The following is a 23,233-nucleotide window of genomic DNA, read 5'->3' as shown; positions in this document are numbered from 1 at the left end:
AGGATGACATGAGACCTGGGAGATTAATCAACACCACACACACACACACACACACACGCACACACACACACACAGACAGACAACACGCACACACACATCCTCACTTTGAAAGTCAAAGGTTAGACAGTATGCCTTTCAATCAAGCTGGATCAAGTCCATTTCTGGCACGGTGATCTTTGAAATGTTTTCTTTGGGTTGAGATCCATCCCAACTCTGTCTCAGTGTTATCCCCTCAAGTGATTAGAGGGGAATAAACACAAAGTTACCAATATAAATTTATATGTACCTTTTATGAGATCAATTGGGTAAAGTTTCTTTTCTTTTCAATTCTGCGCATAATTCCTACTGAAGCTGATAGATGGTTGAAATCACAGGAAACACACACAGAGCTCAGCCTCAGGGTCAACAGCTCCCCACTTCCATCTTATACCAGAGGCTGGAGAGGAAGCTTAGTCATATTTCTCTCTGCATTACAGTCAGAAAATCTTAAGTAGAGCAATTAGACTCCCACACAATTCATATGTGCCAGAGAAGGCTGAATTAGAATGCTATTCAGTCTCAGATATTCAGTATTTCACATATTCCCGTAATATTAAAAGCTACAAGTTTCATTTTTTTAAAGGAGCCTATTGTAACATCTGGCCAGGGACTGCAGATGAAAACTAGCCTTTTGGCTAATTCTGGCATATTTACAGAAATGTTTATTAATATGCACTGTAATATGCACACAAATAAAGATTACATTAAAATTAAGTACAACATTGTCTTAAAGCAAGATCATGTAACATTTGAAAAGAAGAACACAATCTTATTTTCCAGAAATTAAAAGTTGAATTCATAAGCAATAAAATCAGTTTATAGGGAGTTGGGTTGGGAACCGGAAGGTCGCAGAGTGTGGATTAATAGCTACAGAGGTGCCAGTTCACCTCTTGGGCACTCGGGGTGCTTGGTGGCTGACTGATGTTTAACAAAAGTTACATGATCTTTAATACACCAAATATAGACATATACTTCTTTTTTCTGCTTACTCCCCCTCTCCTTCACTCTTTGGGGTTCTCAGAATTAAAATACCTTAATGATTTATGCACTTTCTATCAAGCTGGAATTACACCCAATCACTGTTAGATCAACTTCTATCTTACTGTAAAAGGAGCCTATAGTTTCCCTGATCTCGATCCTGTGACACAAGGGCAAAGAAAACAAACCTGTGTGAAGTGTTTATGTCAATTTATGTGTTTGAATGCCCAGTGATCACAGCTAATTGTTCTCTCCAACCTCACTAGCTTAAATTTCACTCCTGTTTCAGGGTGATGGAGGAGAACAAAGCATAGGGGAGTCATATTACATTCCAGTAGACGTTTGTTTTCTATGGCTGATTACTGGGCCTGATGAATGTATTGCTGCTGTAGTTATGGTTGAATTTTTCAAGAAAAATGAGATTGCAGGCCAGTCAGTAAACTCTGAAAACGACATAGGCTGCAATTGAGTATCCAAGTATCTGATGACAGTATACATAATGTAGTTAAAGGAGAACTCTGGGCAATTTTTACGTTAATCTTGATCGTTATACCTATGTGAGTACTGTCTATAGAAAATAAAATGTAATTATTACGGTAATAATCATCCCGCAGCAGTTCTGTGTGTATTTGTAGACTATATATCCATTTTGTGTGTGATCCATCTGGCGTTAGTGAGTAGAAGTCTTGTCAGTGTCTATCGTTGTGGTTTCCTTAGCCGGGCTAGTAAGCCCGGCCGGCGTCCCTGCTTCTGCTTCCTGCCCGCCCTCCTGGCTTCACCGGGCCGACAACAATTCAACAAGAGCCCACTGGTCTGGTGGATGTCTTCCAGAAGACTGTTCAAGCCTTCGCGGTGATAAATGGTATTTTAGTTCACCCTCACAAATAAGTAATTGAGCACTGTAGTGGTTATGACCATATTAGTGACCATGTAACTACATGGAAACGGACCAAATTATGTTTGTGCCCTGTACAGTAAAATAGTGTTAAGGCGGCTGATGATTATTACCGGAGCCTGGCTGAACACACTCACTCATCCCAGACGGCAGCTAGCAGCTAAGAGGTATAGGTGAATTTAAACAATGGCTAAGTTGCTAAATGCATCTTGTTGTCATGTAAGGGCCCTGTTCATGTTGCACAGACATTTTAATTGCATTTCGTGTCTGTTAAGAGGCACAAATACACTCTTTATCTTATGCCCCCATAACTGCCGTTTTAGCTGAGTGGGAGCTCGCGGCATTAGCTGCAGCAGCTCCGTGTTGCTAGCACTGATTCTGCTTGTTTATTTTTTCTATAGACAGTACTCACATAGGTATAACGATCAAGATTAACGTAAAAATTGCCCGGATTTCTCCTTTAAGACACACTGCAAACATGCAATTTGTTTTGGCAGAAAACGCAAACTTTTGAAAATGTTGGACTATTAGGTGATCAAGAGCTCTATTCAGAAAAGAAACTGACATCAATCTAAAGCTTTGCCTAACGTTTTCTGCATTATGTAGATAAAAGGTAAACAACATTAGTCCTTTTTCCTCATGCTTCGTGATATCAGTGGTCCCAATTCCAGTTCCAAACACCTGTCAACATCAATTGACCCAGATGGATTCGGTCCAACTAGGTGCTATCAGTTGTGACAACAAATTCCTAACTATAATTGACAACACATTGAAATGTGTACCTAGTCTTGCATTGCCAGACCTTCCTCCACAGGAGGAGGAGGGTCTGGCGAGTCCAAACATGCTCTAGTTTATTGGCATTTCTATAAACCAATCATAACGGCGCCTCTGCAAACTTGTTTTGGTGGAACATGTGTACGTTCAAAAGTAGTTTTAGTCATGCGAGAGAAAACTCAGGTTGGACAGATAGTCTAGCTAGCTGTCTGGATTTACCCTGCAGAGATCTGAGGAGCAGTTAACCAGCAGACTGGTCTCACTGAATTCCGTAAAATGGGCACGGACTGGTAACAGTTCATTCCGTGGTGGTGGCACGGAATGTGTGAAAATTCCGTGTGGCCACCACGGAAATCAATGCCAATGTAAAGTCAATGAGAAGATGACGTAGCACGGTAGTGAGCAGTATGTAAGGCCGGAATTCCATGTCAGGAGGTTGGTTGGGGTGGTGGATGTGTAAAACACAGGACTTTCACCCAGGAGACCGGAGTTCGTGTCCCGCGTGTGGCGTTTGTCAGTTGTGTTTTTTTTTTTGCTTGTTTTTTTTTTATAAGCATGTCCCGCGTGTGTCACAGAACCGTAAGCCCACCCACGACCTTTTCCTGAACCCAACCGCTCCGTTCTTCTTGCGTGTCACGTAAACCCGTGTTTCTTTTTCGGCAATCCGTGTTCATTTCACAGAATTCTTCCGTGAGCCCATCACGGAATTTGACGATCCGTTGGCGATCCGTGTTCATTTAACGGAATTATTCCGTGGCAGTTTAACGGATTTTGTTGCAATTACGTAATATATTCATGACCTTTGAGTGTTGCTTTACTCTTGAGAGATTCTTTTGTAGATATGTTTTCGGTTAGGTTTTTAAAAGGCATTTAGAGTGCAAGCATTGAACGAGCTGGGATGCTCAATGTGTCAGAGCTGCACCCTACTAGATGATTAAGTTCACTGTTTGCACTGAAATCGAAAACTTCTGCAGGGAACTATCTGGAAAGTGTAACCACACAAACTACCCCTGTGGCCTCATTGTCGTCAGGCCTGTGACCTCTCGCCGAAGCCAAAATCCTCTGACTTGCCCAAACACCTTGCATCACCAGAACCAGAGAAGCTCCATTGATCCAAGAGCCACCCCAGAGTCCCCAGGCATTACTAATGGATAGATCTTCTCATCAATAAATAATCCCTGACCATCCATAAGTGAGATGGGAGACGCATAATTAGTGTCAGACTGAGCACTCCCGCTTCAGCACCGAGCTGTCTTTCAAAGCTGTCCCTACCCATATACATATAGTGCTAATGCAGGCCTGACGCTCAGTGAATGACTGGGTTTGGCAGTTCATCACGGAAATGGCTACTTTTGTCGAATCCATCAGTGACGTGTTTCTGCAGCTAATTAGAATTAGGTTGATAGCTGGTCCAGGATAAAATTCCAAAAAGAAAATGAGAAAGTTTAATATACTGAGTACTTCAGTACATTGTTCAACAACATACAACTGTCCAATTACAGTGAAACATAATCGCTAACCAATCATATAACATCAGGTATCCCACTTAATCCTTTGGAGGAATCATCAATATTTAAAAAACAGTTATTTGTCCTCTCAAACCTTAGAAACCGTAGCATGGCAGATTTGTCAAGCTTTGGATATCTCTACATGGCAAAAAATTTGCATGTTGTTGTAGAGCAACACTTATTTAGGCTATACTTTGGAAGGTAGTGTAATTTTTCTCAAATTCCGCCAGATCTCCCTCATCTGGCAGAATGTCCGTTACCTTCCTCTTTCTTTGTGTTGGCGTTCTAAACTCCGGTGGATTTATGAGGACTATGGTTAACTGCTCCTCAGATCTCTGCAGGGTAAATCCAGACAGCTAGACTATCTGTCCAATCTGAGTTTTCTGTCGCACGACAACTTTTGAACGTACACCTTCCACCAAAACAAATTCCTTCCCGAGACTATTTAGCAGAGGCACCGTGGCTCCGTCCGGCGCTGAGCGCTGCCCAAGACGATTGTGATTGGTTAAAAGAAATGCCAATGAACCAGAGCACGTTTTTCTTCCATCCCGGAATGCTGTGTGGAGCCAGACCCTCCACTGTGGAGGAAGGTCTAACAATGCAATACTACTCCATATACACATACTACACCAACCTGATTATCGGCCGTCGGACAGTCTGGCGAGGTCGGTGACTCAAGTCTGTTCAGAGTGTTCCGTGCCGTCGTCAGTCGGAGGAGCCGTCGGCCTTCATTTTGGCCGATTTGACTTGAATCGGCCAGTGGGCAGTCGGACTCAATGACCAATCTGATTGGTGGAGTGCTAGCCCTTGACTAGGGAATCAGTGCAGGAGCTGGCAACACCAGTATCTTCTTATTACTAGCCATCGTATTATCTTCCGTTCAGCAAGTAATGACAACGATCCTTCTTGAATACTATCAACACTCTCTGATGAAAACAATGACTGACGACAGCGTGCTCTGTGTTTACGTCATTTCCGTTTTTTAAAATTTTTTGGGCGACAATACAGATTAGCACCGCCTGCTGTTATGGAGACGTATTACGTCTAGCGCACGCTCAGAATGTGCGCTCAAGTCGGCGTCGCTTGGGTGTGTTCCGAGGCACTTTTTTGACCAACTCGGGACGACTGATCAGTCCGACTGCCTTTTCTGCCGGCGGTCGGCAGTCGGGTTGGTGTGTCAGAGCCTTTACTAATTGAGTGAGAATCATGACCAACTCTACAGTGTCTGCTGGATTCGTAACTAGGCAACTGTTTGCTAAGATGCTAGCCATATCAACTTTATCAGACCAGTAGTTTAAAGGCTTTTGGTCAGCTTTACACAGGTTTTCTCATAATAGCCGATACAATTCTTTGTAATTTTTCCCGTTCTGAAACTGTAGTAGTCACCTAGCATTGAGATTTTATTTTAATTCAATTCAATTCAATTTTATTTATAGTATCAATTCAATTCAATTTTATTTATAGTATCAATTCATACAAGAGTTATCTCAAGACACTTTACAGATAGAGTAGGTCTAGACCACACTCTATAATTTACAAAGACCCAACAATTCCAGTATAGGCCAAATCTCAACAGTAACACCAACATGGTTTATATTGTGATAAATATCATAACTGAAAGAAAACAGAAGATTGTTGTGGAAGTTATTTTTTTCACACAGCACAAAATAACAATTCCATTAACTACTCGCTATTTATTGAATTGAATTATATTGCTATTGATTAAAAAAATTTACTTTTTGGAAAGAAGGCAAAAGATGTTGGTTGAAAGATCATTTTTGTCGTGTTTGTGTGAGGTAGCCCTGTAAAAAATGCCACGCGTCCACTCTGTTCAGTTATCATTGGTTATGGCACCAGGAGTTTGAGGGGGGGGGCGGATTGAAGATATTTCCTGATACGAATATATTATAATAATATAATATATATTGAGATTAAACGCTCATTAAACCCAAGTTTCTTCCTTTAGTCCTCACCTTTTCACTCAGCATCTTAATCCTCAGATATGTCTTCCTTTCCTCTGTTTGGCACAGTTTTTCTTGTAATAAAAGAGGAGAACAACAAGAAGCCTAACCTCCTTTAAACCCAATCTTTTTAACAACCTGGATCACACAGCAACACAACAACAGCATCATGGCCGTCCAGGGAATAGCCACACCCTGACCTTATATCAAGGGAGTGCAGCTTTGCCCAGCCAGGGATGGATTCATTACAGGCAGTTCTATTCTCGGAAAAAACACTCAAGGACATATTGCAGTACTATCAGAGCACTGCTCCTTTCAAATGTTAGGCAAAGTGAACAGAATTGTCACTTTTCAGACAAAAACCCAAACTGTACATCCGAAAAATATGCTGCCAGAGCCTAGACAAGTCGCCTCAGATGTTTTCAGCTAAAGGTTTTCTTTTTGGTGGCAAGGTTGTTGGTCGCCATAGCGACGTCTGGGTGTCATCCTCACAGACCATCTGTGTTGCTGTTTGCTGTCCAAAAAAAGAGGCAGCATGCAAGGGTCAAAGACACACACACACACACACACACACAAACATAAAAACTTTTTATGAGTACACACACGTACTCATAAAATATACGAATTGAGGACTTTGAAGGAACTTAACAAAAGGTATTAAAAGTGTATTTTTTGGCATTACTATATGGAGATGTATGATTCCAGGGAATAATACGTGGATGCTTCACACACAGACTATCTATAAAATCACAACAGTTTCAAGGTAGGTACCCAATATTAGTGTCACCAATTCAGTATCTGACCACATTTTACTGTAAATATGTTTACAATCTCCCCTTCTGTTCCTGAGTTATGGCGTTGAATGATGGCCAGTTTTTTGTAGAAACACATAGAATAGAAATAGCCAAATAGAAGGACGGACAACCCCAAATCGCAATACATTCATGATGAAAGCAAAAACTCCCAACAACAGGAGACATTTTGTCCTCTGATGAGCTGAGTCACAGGGTGAACAGTCACTGGATCAGTGAGACACTCTGGGTACATCCTATTCATCTTTAGTTATTTTCAGACATATCAGACCAGACAGCAGGGAAGTAACCCAGTAATTGTGTCACGGCGGTCGATAGTTGTCCTTGTATTAGGGTTGACGTTCTCTGTCTCCACATCCTCTGACCAAGATCTCCTCATTTATACAGGGTTTTTTGTGACAGGACGCAAACTCTGGTCTTCCACATAAAAGACACACATGTTACATTCCACCAACCCCAACCTCCACACTTTTTCTTTCCGTCGCATGACATAAAGGGAATTCTAGTTTTTGCACTAACACTGAACACTATTGGACAATTTGTGAGGTGCAAAATTGTCCAATAAGGAAGAAATGTCTTGGTATACTGGGCTGTAAAAAGAGTTATGGTTTCACTACAGAAACTGAGGTATCAGATTGGTGTAAGTATTTAAACGTTTTAAACAATACCCAGCCCTACTTCAGTTCTTATTAAAATGTCACAGTGTCATTTAAGGTTAAAGGCTTCTCATATACAGCACTATACATGTACAGTATATACTATGCAAGTGCTTTCTGACATTGATTGGACTAATCACATCATAAATGAAAGGCAAACATGCGTGAAGCAAATCTAATGTTGTATTTTTATTCCTAGATAACTGTTAAAAGCCAATATAAGAGACCAGCAGGGCAGCAAATCCTGATGATTCTCTGTTATTTGGCTGAATATGACTCTCTTTTTCTAAATGAAAAACTGCTGAGTCCCAGAAACAGACGGGTTGAAAATCCCTGTTGAAATAACACACCAATCTGACTTCAGCAAACTGTCCTTGCCCTGCAGGACAGAAACCCACAAACCTGAAACCTTCCTGTGCTCATCAGAAAATAAGACCTGCATCTTCATCAAGGCCACAGTCTTCCTCTCCTTGAAATAATATATACAGTGAACAAGCATAGGCTGTTTGGGTACAGAGGGGATGTGTTTTAAACCCCCTCTGGATCAGTGGGAGAGGGGGACGGGGTAATTGAGTGGGAGATTAAAGTACTTAGGGCTTTCATGAAAGAGCCAAGAACACACTGTATTAAACAGAGGCTTTCTACCAACTGAAAACATCAACTCAAGTGTGTGTTTGTTTCCAAATATGAAGGATTGCAACAGCGGACATAACCAGAACACCTCACTCTCAGTCAATTGCCCTGCACACAGCAAAGATCAGCTCCCATAGGTCACCAGCTGGGTGTGTATTTGTATGTGTGTTCCTGTGTGCCGATCTAAGCATGGGGGAGGAAGCATATCAATAATTCATCTATTGATTCTGAATGCCCCGCCCCCCCCCCGCTGCCAAACGCTTTGCCCTGTGCTTCCACCAACAATTTACTTTAGTAGATTCAGCAATAAACATATTCGCACACAAGTCCTTTTCTGAGCCATTCCCTCTTTCCCCCTCACACTCTTGTTCTGCGATATGTAAATGTGGAAAGACAAGTTAAATCTAACAGCAGTTTCTCTATTTTGCATTGTAACATTTATTATTCAATTCATTTTTCAATAAAATTTTATTTATAGTATCAAATCATAACAAGAGTCATCTCAAGACACTCTACAGGTAAAGTAGGTCTAGACCACACTATAATTTACAAAGACCCAACAATTCCAGTAATTCCCCCAAGAGCAAGCATTTAGTGTAACAGTGGCGAGGAAAAACTTCCTTTTAGGCAGAAACCTCAGACAGACCCAGGCTCTTGGTAGGCGGTGTCTGCCGGTGCCGGTTGGTTGGTGTGATGAACAGTGGCAATTATAGTCACAGTAAAGATAATAGAACTATTAATAGAAATAGTACTTGTAGTAGTTCACGGCGTAACAGGGCACTGCAGAGCATAGCAGGGCATAGCAGGGCGTAGAAGAACACTGTAGGACGTAGCAGGGCATATGGCTACTCTTTCTGGTTTGTCACAGTGGGCAACTGCTTCAGAGCTCGTTAATGACATTTTTCAATGACTAATGGACTGACCAGTCACAGTCACAGTCGATGAGGCAAGAGTTTAAATCTGTCTAATGTCATATAGTTGAGTTGGGAAACTACCAAAATAATCTTAAATCCAGGCCCACTTACTGGGTTTTACTGGAGCTTTCTACTGCTTCTTATCAACAGATGCTGTTTGCTGATACATACCATGATGAAGACCAGTTGAAAGCTCTGGAAAAACCTAGTAAGCAGACATTTAAAGTTAAAGATTTGTTTGTATTGTTTACACAGTCAAGAAGAACCGTTAACACCCAAGTGTGATATCTTGAATAGCACAAAACTAGGGCTGCAACTAATGGTTATTTACATTGTCAATTATTTTCTCAATTAATCAATGTTGTTTGCTCTTTAAAATGGTGAAAATGTCGATCAAGCCCAAGATGATGTCCTCAAATGTGTTGTTTTGTCCACAAATCAAACACAGTAAAGAAACTAGAACATATTCACACTTATGAAGCTGGAATTTAAAGAATTATTTACTTTTTTTCATAGAAAATGACTCAAACCAATGAATCTTTCAGGTACATTTGTATGTGTATTTAGTTTTTTGATATTACCTTGTGTAAGTGATGTGTTGGCAACACAAGCAGCTGACATTAGCATACTGTGTCCTCCTTTTTTGTATGCACTTTTTTTCTGGCATTTCTCACCGCTTTCTCAGCCAATTAAAGAAGCAGACAAGCCCTAAGGCAGCAGGCATTCTGGTCTATGAATGGAGGCGTGGCTACATGCTAACTGCTGTTGTGTTTTGCTTATGATAATTTTGTCTTAGTCTTGGAGATAAGTAGTCATTACTCCTGTATTTGTCTAAAAAAAGATGCTTGGTGTTTATCATCGTGAACTAATTACAGATTGCAGTGATGACATTGTAGAAGAAGCCATGTTGTACTAATGTGTTGCTGTTTCCTGTTGCTCTGGTCTAAAATCATCTGGCCAAAGGACTACAGTTGAAAATTAGCCGGCTGCCTAACACTGGCACATTTACAGAAATGTTGATTAATGTGTGTTTTCCTTTATAAAAAATAATAAAATAAAAAAAAGAATGTTGCTAAAAAACTCTTTCAGTCATTGAGAGTCTCGCACACATTGTAACCAATGTCTAGTTGTTCTGCAAAGTCAACTTTCTGAAAACCTCAAGATTGACGTAGCCAAATGAGCACAACGACATTGAATCTGATAGTCAGCCCTGAAAAAAAAAACATCAATGCAATCGGCCGAGCCAGTCTCCTTCTGTAAGCCTCAATTCCCTCGAACCAACGAACAGAAAGTACTGCGAAATGCAATAATGCTGGATTTTGTCTGTCTGTGCCTGTGAAAAAAGACTGGGCTGTCATATGTAATAGAGAAGGATAGAGAGAAATGGAACGAGAATATACAGATACAGAATCAGATAGCGGGACAAAAAAATCACCATAGACAGAAATATAGACTGAGGCCATGTCAATGCTAATGTGGATACCACAGGGCTTCTAAGAGCACTGACATACTGTATGTTGGTCAGCATAACACACATAATTAAGTATTTCAGTGTAGCAGCTACATTAAGATGCCAACGTTTCTATTTATTAGTACCTTCTGTCAAAATTTAGTAAATGTGGATGGTTGGGCATACAAAAAGTTCAAAACAGTCAGTGTTGGTTTCTTGTAACCATGACCATAATCTCTCCTGAACCATAACCAAGTACCTACCTGACCCTAACCTTAACCATTGAAGTGGCAGATCAGAAAATGCTCAAAGGGGTTGTTTTGGACAATTTATTTAGTTGTTTAGTTGAAGGATGTATTGGTTGTCATAGAGAATGAAATGAAGAGTACCTTAAAGCATTTATTCTTCTGTTGTTGTTGCTTTAGTGTAGACAGTGAACTGTTATATTACATTTCAATGAATTTTCATCGTAAAGACAAGAAGAATGCAATCCTGCTTTTTATAGTATCTATTTCTAAATTAAACTATGTGTGATTATCAAACCAATACTGTATTTCTGAGGCAGGTATCTCATATTAAAGAGCATAAAAATACATGAGACTGTCATTTTACACTGAAAAAGTAGTCAATGCCCTCTAGTTGACACATATGTAATGTCAACACTCCTCCTAAATACCATCAAAAATATGTTTGAAAATATAAACAGCAAGTTATTTTTACTTACGTAACAAACGGAACTACGTCACGTTCGTAATTCCGTCATGTACAGTACACACGGATGTGAAGCAACCTAACGAATGTACTGAAGTAGTTTTTGTGCCTAAACCTAACCAAACTGTGACCGTTCCACGTTAATGATGTGTTTTAAAGCTTGACCGTTACATTTAGGCAAAATGATGAATTGCTAGGGGAGCTAATTCATTAAGCAACTAATGGTTGTATTAGAGCATAGGAACAAACAACCTATGTGGTTAAATGGTTTAGAGGACTTGTATTTAACTTGTATAGATAGTCAGGTCATAGTCTGGATCGATGACATAGGATAGGATAGTTACAGAGCCGCCGCCGGAAGTTCCATTGGGCGTCTCTTACTTTGACCTTTCTTTGTGTTTACTTTAAACTCCGGTCGCGGTACACATGGTGATCAGTGGTAAGAGCTAATGACTTTTAACCATGTATCCAGCTAATTTAAATATTTCACGTTACTGTATTGTGTCAACATTTAACTTCATTTAATATTGTATGTGGCGATTTTCTTTTGCGGGGTGCGCATGTTCCACCAAAACAAGTTCCTTCCAGAGACTATTTCGCAGAGCCACCGTCGCTGCGTCCGGAGCTTTGCGCCGCCCAAGACGATTGTGATTGGTTTAAAGAAATAAAACCATTTTGTGGTTTTATTTTTTGACCATTTTCTCTCCTATCCATGTTCCTGTTGCCAGACCTTCCTTCGCATCGCTGTGGAGATAGGTCTGACAAAGCGAGACTAGTCAGGTCGTAATATTACTTAATTTCCATGTCTTTATGAATACAGCTATCTGTGCCTTCATTGAAAGCTGACACCGAAGGTGATGGGTGTATGTGGTTCATGATGGTGGTCGCAGGAATAAAACAATAAGCAGCAATTTGTCATGGATGTCAAGAAGACCTCATAGAATGAGGATGATAGAATAACAAAAATCTCATGAGAGCTGATATCTTTGTGTAACGCCGCCCACAACAACAGGCACACAAAAGAGTGAGCAGAACAGGGAGCCACCCTGTCAGCATGGGAGAGCAGCCTCCTCCTACTACTCCCTACCTAGAGGTGTTCACAACAACACACTGAGAGACGAAGAGAGGGGGAAACACAGGGAGCAGAATGGATAGGAGGGAGTGGTGGAGGAGTAATTCGCCCAGGGGACAAACAGAAGAGATGGAGAGAAGAGCTCTCTCTGGGAAATGGCTTTACTCCAGGGGTGGAGATGGAGATGGAGAGCAAAATCAAGTAAGTTTCAGCAGGAATTAAGCTTTATTACAACCTAAAGACCACTCCCTGACACAACAGTAACACCTCTGGCCAGAAAAAAAACAAAAAAAACCCAAACCCACACTCCACTACTCTCCACCTGCTCCACCTCCACTACCCCCAGCTCCTGCTCTCTTGCTGGGAGGAACCAGGCAGGGTTCCCCCCCTCTCCCTCACACTCCTCATGCTCTCTGTACAATGTGGCTCTCCATCTATTCATTTACCTTCTTGGGTCTCTTTCTCCTCTGTCCCAGCCCATTGAGGCGATCGCTGGGGTCCAGCCGGTAGTGGGAGTGGTTGTCCTCACTCATTCTCTCCCCAAAGCAATTACTTTTCACTCCACTTTATTCCTTTTCTTTTTTTGTTTCTCTCTCTATCCACTCGTCTCGTCTCTTCCCCCCCTCCTCAGTGAAACGAAGCGAGCCGACCTCTCTCCTCTCTGGTCCTCACTCTCTGGCTGTTGTGAAGCGCTGAGCCAGGCGGAGGGGAAGGGGTGGGGGGTGCGGGGGGAGGTTTGGGGGTCGGGGGAGGGGAGGGGAGGAGAGAAGAGGGAGGGAGCACAATGGCGTTGCTATGGCAGCAGCTGCCACCAGTGTTTATCTGGAAACGTCGAACCAAAATAGTCTCCGCACGCGCATGAACACACACACACACACACACACACACACACACACACACACACACACAGCTGCCTCATGTACATATTTTAATTTTTCCTTTGAAAAAGCTTCAAATGCCAGAGCAGCAAGGTGAAAGGAGGCAACATAAAACTCAATTATGACACTGAGTGATGAGTGATAATACATGAATCAAAATTCAGATTAAATATTCATCTCACTGTTATGAAGGCATTCAAAATAACAGTAGTAAATGAAACCAAGAAAATATGCACAACTGTGTGTATGTGTGGGTCAGAAATTAATGCCACTCAATCATTATGCTACTTATAGCTACAGATCTAAGCTACGTAGTGCTGACATGATTTGACTAATTGATTAGTCAATCAACAAACAGTGTAATTGCCAAGCCTTTGCTGTTTCTGCTTTTCAAATGCGATGATTCACATAATAATGTACAATTATATCAACCAGAATGCAAATTTTTATAATTGTATCATTACAAATAGACAGGCTGCTCTCTCATGAACCATTTAACAAAACGTGTTGTAATTTGTGTGTATTCCACATATTTATTACTGTATGCACCACAGTGATTGCACAGGGCTTTCAAGTGGGGAAGCGGAGTATGTGTTCCGGGGAAATCACAAGGCTTTCACCCAGGAGACGCGTGTTCCTGTCCCGGGAGAACTACTTGAGCGGACCGAAGCGGACCGAATCAAAACCACAATCCTTTTTCTAATCCTGACTAGTTGTTTTTGGTGCTGTCGTCACCGCATGACGGTAACATTTTGTCGCCGAAACTTAACTGTAACGGCCCCTGAATGAACCAGTACCTCAAGGTGCCCTTAACCCAGCTCACAGTCACCTTTTCTCGACTACATTTACTGGAAAGACCGCTAAACTTAACTGTCATGAGACCAGTCGTTAGTAGTATAAAGATGGCGGTTTTGCGCGTGCATGTGTGACGTCATCTCACACGCACACGCAAACCTGCCATGCCAACTGATGATATGTGCGTGCGTGATGACGGCGCGGCCGCACGTCGTTACTCGCGATCGCCATCTAGTGGCTGAATATGTTAGTGCATCTAATCGTCGAAGCTGCGCACGCATCTAGCGGATGTGATGACGTCCGCGGTCGAACGGGCGCGTACCCCGCGAGGCGCCATCTAGGGGCCGAATATGGTAGTGCATCTAATCCGTAAGCTGCGCACGCATCTAGCGGATGTGATGACGTAGCGGCGCGACGTCGTTACTCGCGATCGCCATCTAGTGGCTGAATATGTTAGTGCATCTAATCGCCGTGGCGCGACGCGCATCTAGCGGATGTGATGACGTCGCGGTCGAACGTCGGCACCTCGCGAAAGCGCCATCTAGTGGCCGAATATGGTAGTGCATCTAGCGGATGTGATGACTTTCGGGTGTCGCGTGCGTCGCCGCCTAACCGAGGGTCTTGTGGCCTTGAGCTGAGGCGGCCTCTCACACCCGCCGTCGAGAGGTCACTCTGTCGTACTACCTGGGGGGTCTGCACACTTTTTAGCTTTTCTGCTAGCTAGCTAGCTTACTACCACGCTTTTTCCACAATCAATACCGGTGAGTTTTTTTGTGAGAAAAAAAAAAGAGGATCCTTTTTCAGCAGTGCACTGTTTAAAACCCCTTGTTTCATGCTAGCTGTCTCTTTTTAGATGCTTTTTCTAGCTAGTCTGGTAGCTAGCTAGATAGCTACCACGTTTTCCCTCATCAAAAAAACCTCTGGAGTTTCACTTTTTAATTCTTCTTGGTGAAAGCAACGCAGGTGTTTTCGTTTTTTCAGCAATACCTACTAGTGGTAAGTAAATTTAAAAGCACCTCTTGTGTTTAAGGATGTTCAAAGATATTTAATTCATTCAGTCATTCATGAATTAGCTAAAACTTTTGACCGTGTGTTCGATTATGCGGGCGTGGTTGTACCATATGACGATAGTAAAAACACGTGTTAGCCCAGTGGTTAGCTTGTAAATGTGAGGTCTATTGTTGGGGGTGTTAAATCGTACGGGCAAGTGGTTTGTGGTGTTTAAAAACCCCTTGTTTTCAAGGCTGACTGCTCACTTTTTACCTGCAGTTTTTAGCTAAGGTGCTAGCTAAAAATTTTCCCTCGTTTCTCAGGCTTCCTCAACAAATACCTCTGAAGAAAAGAGGATTCGTTTCTACAGAAAACGGCTGCGTTTGGTGAGTAAATTTAAAAAAAAAAGCTTATTGTAAGGTGTTTAATTCATTCAGTCATTTGTGACTTAAAAGTTTTTTTTTGTTGTATAATGCAGTTTGCGTCATTAGGTGATTTTACAAAGAGCTGGGACAATGTGGCTGTGTTAGTTGATGAAACACTTATACCACAAGGTAAAAACCTATAAATATATTATACACTACAGCATTAATTGATTTAGTACTGTGTTTTCATTAATTTTTTGTTTTTTAAAAAAGAGCTGTGTAGCCCGATCCTACAGACCCCAACACACCAGAACATAAAACAAAAGGTCCTTCTAATAAGGAATAAGAACGTTGGAAACAGGTATTTATGGGGCTATTTATCTCTTTCAGGCTGTAATATTTATTACTATTTAATTTATCACCGTGTTTCTATTCCTCTAATATATATATATATTCTGTGTCTAGACAATCCGTTCCTGAACAAAGGATCCGTGAGAGTGATGGCTACTCGATAGCACATAGGGCTGAAATCAACCATGATTAAAGGCCGGTGCTTCTCTAAACCTCTCTTTGAAAGCTGCTACCCCTAAAAACGTTCACCATCGTAGGCATAAGAAGCAATTTATTGAGGTGAGTTGAAAAGAAAAACGGTAAAATGCTGTGTTGTATAAAAAAAAAATAATCTAATGCATCTAATCTAATGCTTATTACAGCCTGAGCCATACCAGAAAGGCTTCCCGCCCAAAAGACGCAACCATTCCTTTGTTCCGGTTTCATCTTACCCGGCCACTGTATCTTATGATCCTAACACAGTTGCAGAGGTGAGAAACCCTTTTGTATCTAGCAGAATATATTTACATGTGTTATAAAAGCTTTTTAAATAAAATGTATATGTTGTTAAAAAAGCCCTTTCCTTTGTTTTAGCAACTAAAGGCTACGGAAGACTTAGTTTCATTGTATTTGACGCCTGAGGACGATTTCACACAGCCACCCCCATGGAGCAGAAACGGATGTCTACACAAGCCTAAGAAGGGATCTAAGAAGAGATCTATTGAGGTGAATTGAAAAGAAAAACATGAAAATAGAGTGTTGTATTTAAAAAAAAAAAAAAAAAAAAAAATTTCTAATCTAATGCTTATTACAGCCTGAGCCATACCAGAAAGGCTTCCCGCCCAAAAGACGCAACCATTCCTTTGTTCCGGTCTCATCTTACCCGGCCACTGTATCTTATGATCCTAACACAGTTGCAGAGGTGAGAAACCCTTTTGTATCTAGCAGAATATATTTACATAGTGTTATAAAAGCTTTTTAAATAAAATGTATATATTGTTAAAAAGGCATTTCTTTGTTTTAGCAAGTAACGACGCACCGAAGACTTAGAGTCCTTGCATTTGTTGTCGTCTAAGTGCGATTTCACACATAGTACACCAAAGCCCTGCCACCCCACGAGTGACTCCATTGAGAGGGGACAAAAGGACACCCCTTTACAAAAGACATCTGATGAGGTGTGTGGGTGTGTGTCTGTGTTGTGTGTGCGTGTGTGTTGTGTGTGTGTGTGTGTGTGTGTGTGTGTGTGTGTGTGTGTGTGTGCGCGCGCGTCTTTATTTAACCAGAAAAATATGTTGTTATACCTCTAGACAATCCATGCCGTAGAAGCCGGAGAAGGGTCTGAAGACACAGGACTAACAGCGGCAGCTCCTACACCCCTCAACCAAATCGGCTAGCTACAGCAGAAGGGTTCTGAAAGACGCCGGAATAGCAGAGACACCACTTACAGCCCATCAATCGAGTCAGGCATCTTTGCAGGTGTTCCCTGAATATAATGTAGGTGCATACCTCTTTAACTGTATCTATAGCACAGAGGAAGGATCCGACCATGTCAGCTGTATACCACACACCTCTGTCATAACGGTGTCAGATAAAAAGTGTAACAGGGGGAATACATCAGTAACCAATCCTGTAAATGTATTAGAGGTTAACGTTCCATTCCTTGATAAGCAAGCAGTGCCTAATTATAATACTTACAACCAGTTTGAACACTGTGGGGCACTAGGAGGTCCTGAGCAGGTGACATTGCTTCAGGGTGAAGAGCTTTTGAGTATTGTGTCAACACTACACCTCAACAACCTGCGTCAGATGGCAATTATAAACAAATACAATCAGAATTAGCCGAATTACGAAAAACAAAAACGATGCTCTTATGAATAAATTAGATGTCTTGCAAACAGCTAACACACAATTGACTGGTTTGGTCACAGACTTCGAACAACGCTGGCCAGCCAGGTCAGAGCTAACACGCATTTGGTTGATTTGGTCACAGGTTTTGGCACCACGCTGGCCAATCAGGTCAGCTTCTCTCAATACGCTGATTGTACCTACGATAGTATGCCTTAAAAAGACTATGAATATGCCCCCACAGTAAAAAACAGGCTATAGTCTGTGTACAATATAAAAAAATTTAAAAAAAATTAAAAAAAAATGCCACCGCCACCCAAAAACAAAAAAATCTGAACCCTTAGGTGTGTGTGACGATAGTAGTGACGAGGAACTAGAATGGCCATGCGAGGACGAATACACAAGAGCAGTAAGCAATCCTCAGGATTTTGCACGTTTGTGTGCTATACATGCCAAAATATTCGAAGCCTGGGCCCCAATCTATGCCTAGTGCTAGCGCTTAGTGAAAGCACCAGTGAGAAAACACAAGAATTAGATAGTCCTTCCCCTGAACAGTTGTCACATAATGGTCCTTCAGATGTGTATTCCAGCAATACACCGTCCAATACAGACGCTACACAATCATCAAATACAGACCCCCAGACATAGATCAGAGTAATAAGAGACCTGCATGTTTTCCGAGTGTTCAGCCGCCAAAACGATCCTGTACAGATGAACAGACCGGTCCCCAACCGTCCAAACGCGCTTATAGTACCCCTCCATCACCCACAGAAAATCCTCAGGGTGGTGTGCAGTGTGGTGCGGGCGCGTTTCGAAGGTAACATCCGAAATAGCATCCAGACAGATAACCCCTTTTAATGCTGCTGAATTTCGTCAAGATGTCGAACCTCGCGAAAAATTGATTTGACTGATATCGGTAGTGTTCCTGGAAAGGGTGTATAGCACCTTAACAGATTTAATAGCGAGGGCTTTGGGCAATGCAACACAGGACAGCGTTTTAAATGTTGAGTTAAGGGCGCCAGCCGTAGATGTCCCTATCCAAACAATGTTGAACCTGGAGGCGATGGCTATAACACGACACATTTCTGGAGCAAGTCGCAAGCAATGCAGAGTAACGATAATTCACTGACCGATGACTCTTTAGAATTAATTGTGACAATAGCCGCAATATGTCGGGAGGGGGTGTCGGGAGACGTCGAAAACCAGGGAAGCATTGGTTACGATCAAATATTGTCAGAAAAAGGTAATGCTTTGTATAACCCCAAGAATAACGCTGGTAACGACAATCTCTGCTTTTCTCTCTGCCTGGCACATTATGTAAATAGCAGGTGGTCGCATGAGAAGATGAATTATGCTAAGCATCTGCATAGTGATTTGGGTTTTGACTACACACATAAGGTTTCGTCTCTCGATGTTGACAGATTTCAGAAAACATTTGAAAATGAAAATTGTGATATTCCATCATGTAGCCGGATGTAAAAACCCACGATCTTTCCAAACGCACGGACCAACCAGATGTGAAAACAGCATGGTTGTATTTGCCCGACGAACATTATTATCTCATCGTAAATAAAACGGCTTTTTTGGGGCGGCGTGACGTTTGCGATGGGTGTTACAAGACCTACCAGAACCCTCTGGGGCACCTTTGTAGTTGGCTTTGTAATGTGTGTTACACTGATTGTATACCTGACAAGACCATTAAATGCACAGGCGTGTAAACGCATATGCAAAGTACGCAACAGTGTTTTGAAAACCATAAAAACCCGACGTGAAACACGGGCTTATACCCCTGCAATAAAATCAAATATTGCGAGTCCTGTCACGCAACATATCGTGGTTGTGAAAAATCCACACAGCTGTAAAAACCTAAATGCCTACATTGTAGAGAGCCTTTAGGGGCTACACGCACCTTGCTATATACAACCCGTCGAACGCAAAGAAAGTAGTGATAAGTATATCTTTTAACGATTTGAAACACGTTATCAATGTGGGCCATGAAGCTAATTTTGTATGCGTTATGGATATGGACGGTCAAAAAACTGCTACGAAACAACAAACTGTGTCGCATCATTCATTAAGAACTACAGACAGGAGAAATACAGAGGCTATACTTTTATAGCACACAATGCATCAGGTTTTGACAGTTATATAGTTTTAGAGTATCTGGTGAGTCAGAAACTTTGTCCAACTATTACTATGCGCGGTTCTAGGGTGCTTCTGATGATCGATTCTACTTTCAATCAGCGTTGGATCGATTCGTTCAGTTTTATCCCTATGGCTCTATCTAAAACACCGCAGCCATGGGGTTCTCCGATCTTCTCAAAGGCTTCTTCCCACACCGAATTTAACAAGCGAGAGAATGAGAATTATATTGGTCCGTATCCTGCACCAGCTCTATATGGTTATGATGCTATGAGTGAGCCTCTAAGAAAACGTTCATGGAGTGGTATCGTTACGGTCCTGCGACACACCTTTTGACTTTCGAAAAGAGCTGCTCAGCTATTGTGTTAACGATGTAACGGTTTTGATTAAAGCATGCAAAATATACAGAGAGGCCTTCCACGAGTGCACAGGCCTAGACCCGTTTGCATACGCTACATTGGCCTCCTCATGTATGGGTGTATTTAAAACGTTGTTCCTCCCCAAAGATTCTGTTGCTCTGACATACGAAGGGGCCTACCTTAGGCAAAACAAGACATGTTCTGATGTTTCAATACAGTGGCTTGAGTATGTTTCAGACAGAGAGGGCCTTGACATACAGCACCGCTCTGAACAGAGGTGAAAAGTCATTTGGTCAGTTCTTTGTAGATGGCTATTGTGGAAGACACACACACGGGATATGAATTTAATGGCTGCTTCTTACCGCTGTGATAAGTGCTATGGTCAGGTGAAATTAACTCCCCTCACCAAAAACAAAAACACAGGGTGAACTGCTAATCGGAGTTCCATAACAGAGTGTCTGCTCTAAAAAATAAGCATCAGCTGAAAGTTGTGGTGATGTGGGAATGTGATTGGAGACAGGCTGTGGACAATGACCCAGACGTTAAGGAGTTCATGTTAACATAAAAAAGCCAGGGCGTCTCAAATCCGCGAATCCCTCTTTGGAGGCCGCCACAAATGCAATGAAACTAAAAATCCACAAGGTAGAAAATGATGAAAAAGATCAGATACTATGATTTCACAAGTTTGTACCCAACTGTTCAGTCTAAAAAGAGATTATCCAATAGGACACCCCCAATAATACACAAGGATTTTGATGACATAAACAAATACTTTGGCATTGTGAAATGTACAGTAGCACCCCAGAGGCCTGTATCACCCTGTGTTGCCCCTACCACTGTAACGGTAAACTGATGTTCCTCTAAGCGCGGTGTTGCCGTTGAGATGAATCAAACAACACCATGCACACATCACATCAAGAGAGGTTGTTGTCTCGCGTTTGCTAGTGACATTTGAATTACAGAAAGCCATAGAGAAAGGGTATAAGATTGTTTCCATTGCTGAAGTTTGGCATTTCCCAGAAAAAAACTGATCAGCTTTTTAAAGCCTATGTTAAAACATTTCTTAAACGTAAGCAAGAAGCTTCAGGATACCCTCTGGGCATATCAAAACGGAAGACGAAAACAAAAGTACATAGATGACTATTATGCACAGCGAAGGCATTCGTCTTGATCCGACAAGATATGTTTTAACAAAGCTGTCAGGCATACAAATAAATTGCTTCTGAATAGTCTTTGGGGCAAATTTGCACGTGCGTAGCAACATGACTACTGCTGAGCTCATAACCGAACCATCCCGGCTTCACATTGCGCTCATGTTCAGCTAATAATTCTTTGATGTTCGCCAGTTCTCATTCATCTCACCAGAAGTAGCGATTGTCCAATGGCGATACACAGAGGGGTCGCATCCAGAGTAAAAGATGTGAATGTTTTAATAGGGGCCATGACCACAGCCTATGCTCGCATGGAGCTATATGATTTGTTGGATAAACTGCAGGAACGTATTTTATATGTTGACACTGACAGCATCTCTGTTCACAAGCAGAGACGGCGAAGTGGATCCCACCTCTAGGTCCTTACCTTGGCGCATTTAACGGATGAACTAAATAGCTTCCAAGTCTGTGGGCTCCTACCGAAGATTATATAACTGAGTTTAGTCCGGGGTCCTAAATGCTATGCTTATAGGACCGGCCAAGGAAATACACAGGTTAATGCAAGGGTGTAACCCTCAATGCCACAAATGCCAAAGTGGTTACACATGAATCGGTTAAATTGGGCTTGTTCAATCCTTTGTGACCAAGCAGCCGCAGCCTCCTAACCATCTGACCACAACGCCTTCACAATAACACGCAAAAAACAGTTCCATCTCAAAAACGCACACACTCACCAGGAGTACAGGTCGCTTACAATAAATCCACGCGGCTCCAAGACTATAAAACTAAACCCTTATGGCTACTAGGGATGTTTCAGGATTTGATGGTAGGCTTCAACACCCTTTCAGCCTTGTTATCAGTGGTCCCTCTAATTGTGGAAAAACATACTTTGTCAAAAGACATTATTGAAAAACATGTCGTGCGTATTTCACAAAAAATCGATAACATTGTATACATCTATTCATGCTGGCAACCATATACGAACAATTACTTAAAACGTTGAATATAAACTTTGTACAAGGTCTCCTGAATCGTTCTTGCATCGTAAACACTCTTGCCTACTACTAAGAATAATTTGCTCATTATAGACGATTAATGAATCAAGCCAGTGATAATTTGGAAGTTCAAAAAGTTTTCACACAGTATGTCCATCATAGACGCCTTTAGTTGTATATATCTAGTGCAGAATCTGTTTATTCAAGGTAAAGTTAGTCGTACAATCAGTTTGAATACAAACTATATGATTATTTTCAAAAATGCTAGAGATCAACATCAGATAAGCTTACTGGCACGCTTCAAATGTTCCCCGGTAATAGTAAATTTTTTAGAGGCTTTTAACGATGCAACTAGTTACACCTTTGGCTATCTATTGATAGATTATAAAACCACAACCCCCGATATTTTAAGACTCAGAACCGCTCTGATATCCCCACAGCAGGTTGTATAATGCCCTAGAAAAAGGGTGTAATAATGTCAAACCGAATGGAGAGGAATTTTACATTGTTAGACATGCTACATAAGGCATCACCCCCGGTAGGCAGGTGTCATTAGAGTAACAGCTAGTCCAGACTTTATTAATGCCCTTTGGTGAAATATCTTTGAATGTCTTACAAGGTCACATACCGTTGTCTAATATTCAGTACAAGCTGTTAAAGAAAAGAAGAAAGTTATTAGACTGATAGCTGATAAAAAGTTAAACATTTAAAAAAAAAAAAGACAATCAATCAAACAGGAGGGTTTCTACTGCCTCTACTGGGGCGGTTATCCCATTCATAGCAAGTCTTATCAACAGGAGTTGATATGGAACACACTCAGAAAATGTTTTGGTTCCACAAAATCAATTAGCAGCATTACAGAATCCTCAAACATCGGACTCCTCAAATGGTATCTCTGCGATAGTCTGTACAAAGTGAATTGGACCGAGCCATGAGTGATATATTGAAACAGCAGGACATTGATGTATATGAAAAAGCTA

At 41.6% G+C, this 23,233-nt stretch overlaps 1 protein-coding gene and 2 long non-coding RNA genes across 3 annotated transcripts in view; 2 read left to right on the top strand and 1 right to left on the bottom strand.

Annotated features, from left to right (window-relative positions):
- The window catches only part of ank2b (ankyrin 2b, neuronal), a 171,309-nt gene extending 158,235 nt beyond the window's left edge, over positions 1 to 13,074 (bottom strand). The window contains exon 1 of the mRNA XM_039821740.1: positions 12,850 to 13,074. Coding sequence (XP_039677674.1) covers positions 12,850 to 12,936 — 87 coding nt within the window. The 5' untranslated portion in view covers positions 12,937 to 13,074. The remainder of the gene's footprint in view (positions 1 to 12,849) is intronic.
- Positions 13,075 to 15,573: 2,499 nt separating this feature from the next.
- LOC120572446 lies at positions 15,574 to 15,926 on the top strand. Its single transcript, XR_005641449.1, has 3 exons — positions 15,574 to 15,620; positions 15,705 to 15,792; positions 15,897 to 15,926. It is a non-coding gene; the product is annotated as an uncharacterized LOC120572446 (long non-coding RNA).
- Positions 15,927 to 16,014: 88 nt separating this feature from the next.
- Positions 16,015 to 16,797, top strand: LOC120572445. Its single transcript, XR_005641448.1, has 5 exons — positions 16,015 to 16,061; positions 16,145 to 16,252; positions 16,356 to 16,487; positions 16,576 to 16,683; positions 16,786 to 16,797. It is a non-coding gene; the product is annotated as an uncharacterized LOC120572445 (long non-coding RNA).
- Positions 16,798 to 23,233: the final 6,436 nt, after the last annotated feature.

Source organism: Perca fluviatilis, chromosome 14 (assembly GCF_010015445.1).
Source record: "Perca fluviatilis chromosome 14, GENO_Pfluv_1.0, whole genome shotgun sequence".
Lineage (NCBI taxonomy): Eukaryota > Metazoa > Chordata > Actinopteri > Perciformes > Percidae > Perca > Perca fluviatilis.
This window is presented reverse-complemented; position numbering and strand designations above follow the sequence as displayed.